Source organism: Rhipicephalus sanguineus, chromosome 2, assembly GCF_013339695.2.
Source record: "Rhipicephalus sanguineus isolate Rsan-2018 chromosome 2, BIME_Rsan_1.4, whole genome shotgun sequence".
In the NCBI taxonomy this organism is placed as follows: Eukaryota; Metazoa; Arthropoda; class Arachnida; order Ixodida; family Ixodidae; genus Rhipicephalus; species Rhipicephalus sanguineus.
In genome coordinates this window covers 173,523,904-173,534,620 of record NC_051177.1, presented here as the reverse complement: position 1 = coordinate 173,534,620, position 10,717 = coordinate 173,523,904, and the positions used below count along the sequence as shown (strand labels likewise).

At 45.7% G+C, this 10,717-nt stretch overlaps 1 protein-coding gene across 1 annotated transcript; it reads left to right on the top strand.

Moving 5' to 3' along the window:
* Positions 1–3,962: 3,962 nt before the first annotated feature.
* Positions 3,963–10,514, top strand: LOC119381386 (uncharacterized). The gene is made up of 3 exons (XM_037649228.2): positions 3,963–4,172; positions 4,988–5,113; positions 10,237–10,514. Exons 1-3 carry the CDS (start codon positions 4,032–4,034, stop codon positions 10,444–10,446), a joined length of 477 nt encoding a protein of 158 aa, XP_037505156.1. The 5' UTR covers positions 3,963–4,031; the 3' UTR covers positions 10,447–10,514.
* Positions 10,515–10,717: the final 203 nt, after the last annotated feature.

Genomic DNA, 10,717 nt, shown 5'->3' with positions numbered 1-10,717 from the left:
CCTTGATCCATAAGAAAGGGGACGTCAAGGACCTGAAAAATTACAGGCCCATCAGCTTACTGTGCGTTGTCTACAAGCCATTTACAAAAGTAATTGCTAACAGAATTAATACGATATTAGAGTTCAATCAACCAAAGGATAGGGCAGGATTTCATACAGGCTTCTCAACAATAGACCATATTCACACTATCAATCAAGTGATAGAGAAATGCGCGGAATACAACCAACCCCTATACATAGCCTTCATAGATTACGAGAAGGCATTCGATTCGGTGGAGACATCAGCAGTCATGCGGGCACTGCGGAATCAGGGCATCGACGAAGCCTATATAAACATAATGGAAGAAATCTACAGCGCATCCACAGCCACTATAGTCCTCCATAAAGAAAGCGACAGTATCCTAATAAAGAAGGGCGTACGGCAGGGAGACACGATCTCTCTAATGCTATTCACCGCGTGTTTACAGGAGGTTTTCAGAGCCCTAGATTTGGAAGAATTAGGAATAAGAGTTAATGGAGAGTATCTCAGTAACCTGCGATTCGCTGATGACATTGCATTGATGAGTAACGCGGGAGACGAACTACAGCTCATGATTACTGAACTGGATACGGAAAGTAGAAGAGTAGGTCTGAAAATTAATATGCATAAAACTAAAGCAATGTGAACAATCTTGGCAGAGAACAGCGCTTTGCGATATGTGGCGAGACACTGGAAGCTGTAAAGGAGTACGTCTACTTAGGACAGGTGGTAACCGCGGAGACGAACCATGAGAGTGAAATAACTAGAAGAATAAGGATGGGATGGGGCTCATTCGGCAAGCATCATCAAATCATGAATGGTAATCTACCACTGTCCCTCTAGAGGAAGGTATATAACAGCTGCATCTTACCGGTACTTACCTACGGAGCAGAAACCTGGAGACTTACAAAGAGGGTTCAACATAAATTGAGGACGACGCAGCGAGCGATGGAAAGGAAAATGATACGTGTAACCTTAAGAGACAGGAAGAGAGCAGAGTGGGTCGGGGAGCAAACGGGGGCTAAGGATAGCATAGTTGAAATCAAGAAGTAGATATAGGCCGGGCACGTAGCACGTCGGCAGGATAACCGGTGGTCATTAAGGGTACCTGACTGGATTGCAAGAGCTGGCGAACGCATGAGGGGGAGACAGAAGATTAGGTGGGTAGATGAGATTAAGAAGTTTGTAGGTATAGCGTGGCAGCAGAAAGCACAGGACCGGGTTGATTGGCAGAACATGGGAGAGGCCTTTGCCCTGCAGTGGGCGTAGGCGTGATGATGATGATGATGAAGATGATGATGTGTTGCCGACCAACGTTTCGTCAGCTACCGGTAGCCCAAAGAAACATTGCCTAGAGAAAAAGCACTTCTTAGAAACCTATCTTGAACTCATTGCTAGGGTGTCTCTGTAAGTGTTTGTTATCTACACATTTCTGCAGTGATGTGCCGGTGGATATCTTTGTTGTTGTCGTGCACTATGCTGGACCCGATATCAACCTCGTTAATTGCCACATGGTGCCACCAACCGTACTAACCGCTGACCTCGTGAACGATGTTGGTAACATTACTTATTACCAAGTGCGCATGGTGAGTAGTGGCTTCACTTGCTTTTGGACAATGCGTAATGAGTGGTCCATTTTCAAAACTTTGTGAAGTGTGAACAACCAGTTTGAGCTTAAGTGCGGCCAAGGGCTCTAGTATTTGTGTCTAGCGAAACAATTCAATGTGACCTGTAGCGGCGAGTACTGTCGTCGATTGTCAGTACCCAACCTACAGCGGAAATGCGTAAATTCAGCAACGATTCATATGTGTTGCGATGATATTGCCGCTACTTCGAGATTCACACCATGCACCGCTGTTCGTGCTATTTATCTGTTCTGGGTGCACTATACGCATTCGCTGTAAAATCGGGGATAAAATTCTAGAAAGGTTTGACGAATATGCTGTTTGTCAACCCGAGTGATAATATTGTAGAAGATTTTATTAAGAGAAGCCACTATTTATAATGATAATAATAATAATAATAATAATAATAATAATAATAATAATAATAATAATATAATGAAGAAAGGAAGACGTTGAAGACACGGGCTCAGCTATCATCATCGCGAGAGAAAGGCACGAGATCGGCGTTGGAACACCACCATCTTGTTCTACCTGCGTACTTTTCCGAGCTACCACCCGTTCGTTCGGCTCGCCCAATAAACCTCTTTACAATAATAATAATAATAATAATAATAATAATAATAATAATAATAATAATAATAATAATAATAATAATAATAATAATAATAATAATAATATTAAATGGTCAGTGAAGTGTGCACAACAAAGAGCACGAGGTAGGGCCCCTATAAAAGTGCCGAAAAAAACTGAGCGGTTGCCCATCGGCGCTTTAGCATCGGCCACTCTCTGGAAACATGGAGTCACGTCGGCATTATAAAGCTCTTAAACACAAAGGCTCCCTAAGGCAGCGTCTTTCGGCTGTCCGTGCTCCTCCGACACCGCGAGCAATAACAAAAAACTTGGAGGACGCTTGAGTTTCGCCTTCAATAGTAGAACGCGATAGCGTAATCCGGCCCCGTGCATATCGCCTTCTCAAGTGCTAGCCTAGCTTCGGTTGTCGGTGCATGCCTCAATAAACTTCTTAGTTTAACTTCTTAGTGCTAATAATCTTCTTAGTTGCGAGTCAGCGCCTGTCCCGCTGTTTCTTTCTTCGTCCTCGTGTTGTTGCGCTGGTTTGAAAATGAACACCAACCGATTTGCCCAAATCTCAGTTCTCCAAAACTTTATCTCAAAGTATCGTACATATTAAATCAACTCGGCTGTGGGAGGTCTGGTACACTACAGTGTCTTATGACGGAGTGTTGGCAAATGTTTTTGTAGGATCTATACCGCGTTGTGTCTTTGCTTAATGCCGGGCTCATCATACGTAGATTCGCATGCACCATCTTCCGTTGCGCGCGAGTTTGCAGATTTAGCCAGAATCATGCAGGCGACGGCAGGAGACATTGAATTCCTGAAAAATAGAATATACCAGGTTTTCTTTTATGTAACAGTGATGTGCGTCGTTTATGTAACAGTGATGAAGTAGAAAAGGAATTATTCAAAGAAACAACTTGCAGACACTGGGGTCCCAACTCATGTGTCCCTTTGTGCTCAAGCTGTGGTCGACCAGTTGCTTGAATTACGGGAGCATTCGTTGTCGCGTCAGATTTCTTTCATATATTGGTATGTGGTGCAAGAGCTTGACAATACCACCAACAGATATAGAAGCACGAACTTAGTGCGTGCAAATTCAACCAATGTTGAAGCCGCCTTTGCCTGTCTACATGTTTTATTTGCGCTACCGTCATGTGCCGTACAAAGTTCAAATCGTTAACATCGCAAACCGCATTGTATGTACTACGCGCCAGCAAAAACACGCAAGCAGTGGCGACGAGCGCGGTTGAAGGATATATGATACGAGCCGGCCATCTCCGTCGAACGAAGGCTGCATGTCTGCGAGTCCTGGCGTGGATGGCTCGTCAAGCAGAGAGGAAACGCCCCGGCCGTCTTTCGTCGGGCGAAGGAGCGTGATAGGGCGCCTGTGGGGAGGGGGGAGGTGGCGAAGCTTCGTCGTTCGAGCAGCAACTGCGCACATTGCGCATAAAAGCGTCGTCGTGAGCGCTGGCGCGTGTGCTATCACAACGGACACCAGGAGACAGCCCGTAAACTTGCTTTGCGTAAACCGTTGAGAGAAGAGACAGCACGAAAGGCGCTTCGTTTTATGAAGTGGCCATATTCCCTTGAACCACTGTTTTCTAGATTCGCGAGATCGGATCCAAAAGAGTTAGCTCCTAGTCGTACATCGCATAACATTCCAGTTCGTTCCTGTTGCTTTTATTGCTTTGCTTTTGCGGCGAAAGTGCGATTTTTTTTTGCTTATTGTCCTGCAGGGTGTCGGGATTACTAACCTTGCAGCAAACTACCACCATTGGCCTTTTGGCACGCAATGTGCTGTGTCTCTGGACATGGGTGGACGGTGGTACGAGCCCTGCGGTTCGGACACGTTTGGCGTTCCTCCCGAAGACTACAAACTCGGCAAGAAGTGCGGCTACAGCTGCATGAAACAGAAGGTGCAAAAAGATACCCAGATCACCGAGATTGCCAGGGTGAGCATGAGATTTATTTTGAATAGCAATAAACTTGCTTAAAAAGTCGTTTTTACAGTCTGAAAAAAGTTCGAGCAAAAAGGGCGTTTTTTTGTCCCACAATAATAATCGTCATCTGGCTTACATGCGTTTCCTTTCTTGAAAACTTGGTACTTGCCACTTTTTTATCATCAATATTATTTCACGGTGACAAGGAAATACAGGGCGCGCGGCGATATTGCAAGGAATGACACGTAATGTAGATCATTACTTTTGTGGGACAAAGACACGCTTTTTACTCATTCTTCTGTTGAGTGTACACTCTGCAAACGGCAATTTTTGTACGAAAGATAAACATTTTATTCTTTTTGTGTATTTACCAGCCGTTCAATATCTTTTGTATTGAACCTGAGCATGTGACAACCCGTTTTGCAAGACGTAATGAATTCGTGCAGTTCTAAAAATTAATGTATATTAGTGTCCCGCACAACTGACTGAATAGAGTTCTTGTCTTATCGCCGTTTTTGCCAACCTTCCCTAATTCTTGATATATATTTAGTAAATGCGGTCTTCCAGTAAAACCATTTCTAGTATTTGTATAACAAAGTATTGCATAATTAAATGAGTTCAGTGTTGGCTAAATAAGTTGCAAGTAATACTACCAGTAACGCTTTCCTATTTTTTGTACGCCATCGTCACGCAGCAACGTAGCAGTGAGCATTTCGAAGTGTAGCGCTTAACATATATACGTTCACGCATGTCGGCGTTAGCATTGCAAGCTTGACTGCTGCACTCTTCGCCGTCACAACAAGATCACGATCTTTTCCTCCCGACAGGCCTGCAAGCGACCCGATTTCAGCAAGTCCTTCTACACGGACAGCAAGTTTGAAGCGCTCGCTACATACAACGTGCAGCGTCAATTGGTCTTCACATATGATGGACCCCTCAATCTTCGTAAAAAGGTGAGGGCTGCCGCCTATGCGTGAAGTACGTACTGAAATTATCACCAGTTTCTGCTCATAGCACAATTTCATATTTATGTGCGTGCGTGAGTGAATTGCTGTCGTTGTGACGCAGCGCCTATGCTGTTACGCAGGTGCGCGGGTTCGCTTTCCGGCCAAGGCGAACCTCTTTGAGCGGGGCGAAATGCGGTGAAAAAACTCACTAGACTATCTGCAAACACTCCCATGAACGTGTAAACCAAATTTTGCAGTCGTGGGCTGCACGTAAAGCTTACAAGCGGAGCACGAAGCTATCACTTTCTCACACCTCCTTTATACAGAGGCCCGTTTTCACTCTCTCCAAAGATGCCGGAGGCTGCTCTACTTCGTCATTCAGATCGTTGGCGCTATTGGCTAAGAGCTGACATAAATCAATAGGGGCGTTGCGACCAGATGCGCTTCTTGCATTTATCGCAGTATATAACAGATTTAGTTAAATAAAGAAGCTGAAGTATGCAAACCTTTCAATTTAAATCTTGATATGAACGGTGCACTTTAAGAATAAGACAACTGTCGTCTCCTGAACTCAGCACGCACGCGCACGCTCGAGCGAATTGTTACCGGCGGTGCCTGTTTGACATGGTCGCATTTGACTGTCATTCATTTCGATAAGTTTTGAATGTCATGAGCTTCATACTTTACGAAGGTTGTGTGCAACGCCAAGTTATTGTTTGAACTGGACTTTTTCTATTTTAAATGCTTTGTTTCACGTACCTTGCGAGCAAGACGCTTCGCCAGATATTACTTGCTGTATAGATAATTTCTGTTTGCTTAACAGTGTGCTCTCTCGATTTGGCTATTCTACCTCGGTAAAGATGACGCAGGACAGTTCCAATGCGCAGCAAGTACCTACCGAGCTACGGCGATTTCACACAATCAAGTATTGTACCTCTGCTTAGTTAGTGCCGTCGTCACGAGGGGCGGCCATGTTGGTGCAACTTGTCTCCCCTGGGTTATCTCTGCAACCTGCTTCGCGGGATATTGAATGGATGGATGGATGCTATGAGCGTCCCCTTTGTAACGGGGCGGTGACATGTCTGCCACCAGGCTCGAAAAAAAAAAAGAAAAGCTTCCTTGTTTCATGTTGGCCTAATACCTTATCTACATTGATTAAATCTAGGTTATTATTCCAAAAAATACAAATTCACGGTCTATCTCTCTGCCTCTTAAGGCAGAATGACCTTATTATTCCCCCATTATTTATTTTTGTTCTGTATCTCTACTTTGCTGCCACCAATACTCTAAACGTCTCTTACTTATTTCTATCGCGGACATGTTCAGCTTTCCATTGTTGTCCCTAAAACCCAAGGCTTCATGTAGACTCGTGCCCACACGTATACCTGGGTGAATATCGCCACATTCAATCAATACATGCTCCATCGTTTCCATAGTTCCCCCGCAGCATGTACATTGTTCTTCTTCGTTACTGAATCTCGCTTTATAACTACGCGTTCTAAGGCAGCCCGACCTTGCTACAAACAGTAAAGCGCTTCCCCTTGAATTATCATAAAACCTTTCCCTCCTTATTTCATTTTTTCCCTTTCGGTAGTTACTCAGAGCCGGCTTCTTTTCCATCGCTGCCATCCAATAAGTCCTCTCCGCCTCTCTGACCTTCCGCTTAATGCTCCTTGTTGCCATATCGCCCGCACTGCTAGCCGTATATTTACTGGTGAGCCTCCTAGTTCTTTTTCTCCACTGCGTGTCAACACTTTTTCTATACAAATACCTGAAAACCTTCTCTGCCCATCTACTCTTCTTCATTTTCCTCAGCCTCTCTTCGAAACTCATTTTGCTCTGAGCTTCCCGCACTTCAAAGCCTGTCCATCCCATATCACCCTTTACAGCCTCATTTGTCGTCTTCCCGTGAGCGCCCAACGCGAGGCGGCCCACCGTCCTTTGATTTACATCCATTCCTGATTGTGCCTCTGACTTCATGCACACCACTGAGTTCCCAAATGTAAGCCCCGGGACCATCACCCCCTTCCACAGCCCTCGAAGCACCTCGTATCTATTGTACCCCCATAAAGCTCTGTGCTTCATAATTGCAGCATTCCTCTTTCCCTTTGCTACCGATGCTTTCTCTTGTACCTCCATATATCTATCCCCCTCATTTACCCATACTCCGAGGTACTTGTACTCGCTTACCCTCGGTATTTTTTTGGCCCTGTATAAAGACCGCATGGTCTTCGTGATCATTGAATACCATCAATGCACATTTTGTTGCACTAAATTCTAGTACTAGAGCCTCACATTCCCTTCCGCTGTATATCTGCCAGTCGCTGTATCATCTTGATATAATAATAAATATGCAATAATATGAATAATAAATATGTACAGTGCCATGTGTCGACAATCCCATAAGCTCAATGCGGCATGTTTTGCTGGTCGCGAAAACGAAACCAGTCGCATATCGCAGCCTCTCAGGTGCTAGTCACTGTTTTTTGTCTTCGTTTTGCGATGACTTCCCAATGTTTCGCGCGCTGTTCAGGCAACGAGGGAGCCCTGACAATGCCGGGAACAAGGTAACGCTACTTTTAGTCGAATTTATGACTTACCTGAAGGAAGAAGAAGAATGTACCGACGCGAACTTGTTTCGTCGGCAAGATCGGCGCTGTGCTTTGGTTCGGAAATGACCGCTGTGCGCAAAAGCGCCTTTCAACCTCAGTTCTTATTTCTCCGTGCAATTTCGATGCTTGCCCGCAACATAAGAAATAGGCTTGCAGAACAATATATATATTTATATATATATTACGATATATGCATTTTAAAAGAGACGGCCGACGTGGCACACGCGAGAGAGAGCATGATTGATCAACATTGGCTTGTCGGTGTTGCAGACTGACGAAAGCAATGATTTACGTATATAAACGTGTGCAGGCAGTGTCACAGATGCTGCTGAGCACGTCCGCGGTAAATCGGTGCCGCCACACGAGACGCGATCTGAGCAAAGATTTCTTTGCAGGCATCTCTTTGCAAGCTTCGCAAGGCAGTGTGCGCCGAAGTACATAGTCCGCATGCCGCGTCTGCCCTTCGCTTTACACCCCCTCATCCCTCCCCTTTTATTTTAGGGGCGAAGCCCCTTAGGGTGTGGGTCGTTCCCTCCTCTGTAGAAGTATGTAGCCACCACGCCCGATCGGCAACGGGCGAGGTGGAGCGGCAACAGGCGAGCGCCGATCGGCAACGGCGCGAGGGCCCTGTCGTACGAGAGTTAAATCACACTAAAAGACATACTTTGCGGGCGATATACTCTAGTGAGCTTTCAACTTGTCGACTTAATGTACATGATAAAGAAATTATTTCTACGAAAAATGCAAAGCACACCTTGACCAAGATGTTTGGTTTTGGGACGCTCAATGGAACCATGAGGCGATGCGAAGCCGGAGCACTTGCACGATCGCGTTCCATTGGCTTTCGTTGGGCATGCTACCGACCTCGCGTCGTGGAACGCGAAGAGGAACGCTACGCGCAGCGTGTCTTCCCTCTAACCTTGCCGTTAATTCTCACAGGGAGAGCGGGGAACGCGGTCGCTATTGGCGCGCTCTCTCTTTCGCTCGGGAGCGGACACTTTCCTTACATTTCACCGATCACAAAGCGGTGATAATGAAGGGACCACGTAAACTAACAGTATAATAAAAGTTGGATGTTTAATATATACATGGTGTTTCACACTATTTATATGATGTACTGGGCGAATTTCACGGAAGAGTTTCACGGTTTACCAATGATTTCCTCCGGAGCTTCGCCCCACTCATCACCATTCACCCCGTGGATATGCTTTGATTTTTTTCTTTTGCTTTCATCGGTCAGCGTGCGCTGCGAAGACGGAGCAAACAGCTACGCAGACGTACAGTAGATGGACCTGTTCGTTCGCTAGATCAGCGCACTCATCTTTCCGCTGATTGCGGGACCTTGTGTGCTGTTCGCCATAGCGCGCGGTTATGCACGCCTCCGCGGCATGCGAAAGTAACGAGCGCCGTATTTTAAAAATATATGTCCTGAACGCTCACGTATGGCGTTGAAGAAAACCAGAATGAGAATTCCGCGCGAGAAAATACGACCACAAAATATTATAACACCACCGTGCAGTAAAAGCGCATTACTCAGGCCGCTGAAACGCGCGATCAGTACGTTGTTTGGTTTGCGGCACACCGCTCATGCACGTGTCCCTGCCTTGTTAACACGAAAAAAAAAAAAAAACTACAACACACGCTGCTCGTAGGGTGTAAATGAGCCGAGGAAAGCAGCACAGCCTTACACAGGTCGCGCCGAAACAACGTGGTGTCGATATCTGACGAGTGTTTATGACGCGTATATATAGTCGCAGTGGGAAATACGATAGAGATGTATTGCAGTGCGAGGTTATCTTAGAAGTTTTACAGTCACATCTCATCTGCAACGAACACATTTTTTGAGCGCCTACCTCAGATCGGAAGCGCACGCCACTAGACAACAGCAGTTCAGCTTTGCGAAGCGGTCCGCTTCTTGCAGCTGCCGTCCGGATGAGTTTTTAAGCGCGCAGAGCTCCGATATTGAGTTATCCTTGATTTATGGTAGTACAGTGAGGCCCTCTGACCGTTCGGCGCTGAATGACGAAAGAAACAGCTGCATTTCCTTGGTCCGAAAGCTTCGCCAACGACTGCGGCTCAGCCTCCCCGTGGCCTGTCCTTATGGAAGCGCTAGTAGACGATTCCGCGACTGCGCCCAACAAAAAATGGCCGACGCGCCCAGTGTTGCCGGAACACCATGCTTTATGACTATCATGTATTAAAGAAGAGGCAAATAACGCAAAGCGTGCGACAAATACCTGTAACTCAGCTCGTACTGGACGGATTCCAAAAATGTTTGCAGAAGTCGATTCTTCGAAGGCGAGATAAAAGTTGTGTTTGAACATAACTTGTACGTCGCTTTCAGTGGTGCTGTAGCATTAAAATTGTGCGATTCTGACAACGACAGTGAGTATAAAGCAAGTACTTTTTCCCGTTAACGTGTCGCCTTATTTGTTACTGCGTTTTGCCCTTGGCATGTGACTCGCCAAACACATACGTGATATTCGCCACTTACTATTGTCGTCTATTTTAATGCAGCTATGCAAAGCCAAGGCGAACGCGACGAACGTGTTATACACCTTTGCCGCTGTGAACATCGACATGGAGGACGGGAACGGCAGCTGCGGCTTCGGAGCCTTTCCTCGGCTCTACATGCTCAAGAACCTGGCCGAGTTTTTCGCCTTCAATTACTCATCTCCTGGCAAAGAGTCAGACTGCATGAGGGTCAGCTATAAGAAGCGTGGATAATTCACATCTCTACGCATAAATTCATAAGACAATTAATTTCGTAAGGAAACAATAAAGTTGCATTTCTCTTGCTTATGCAATTCAGTGTGCCACATAGTGTTGTTGCTTTGTTGCTGATCTTTTTTTTTTTCTTTGTTGTGCTTGCGGCAAGGCATCTGCATCGTTATGAGAATTATTTGGTTCAGGTCCCAATGCTACCGATGTGAATCTGTTGAAGCTTATGAATTACATGCGTTGGTGTTGGTCATTCTTAATCATGTTTCGGTTCCAG

What these genes read in the sequence shown, in the direction of transcription:
- LOC119381386 (XM_037649228.2), top strand. Translation starts at nt 4,032, where the DNA reads ATGGGTGGACGGTGGTACGAGCCCTGCGGTTCGGACACGTTTGGCGTT. An exon ending in AGATCACCGAGATTGCCAGG is followed by an intron (nt 4,173 to 4,987) that starts GTGAGCATGAGA and finishes TCCTCCCGACAG; the next exon opens with GCCTGCAAGCGACCCGATTT. An exon ending in CCCTCAATCTTCGTAAAAAG is followed by an intron (nt 5,114 to 10,236) that starts GTGAGGGCTGCC and finishes ATTTTAATGCAG; the next exon opens with CTATGCAAAGCCAAGGCGAA.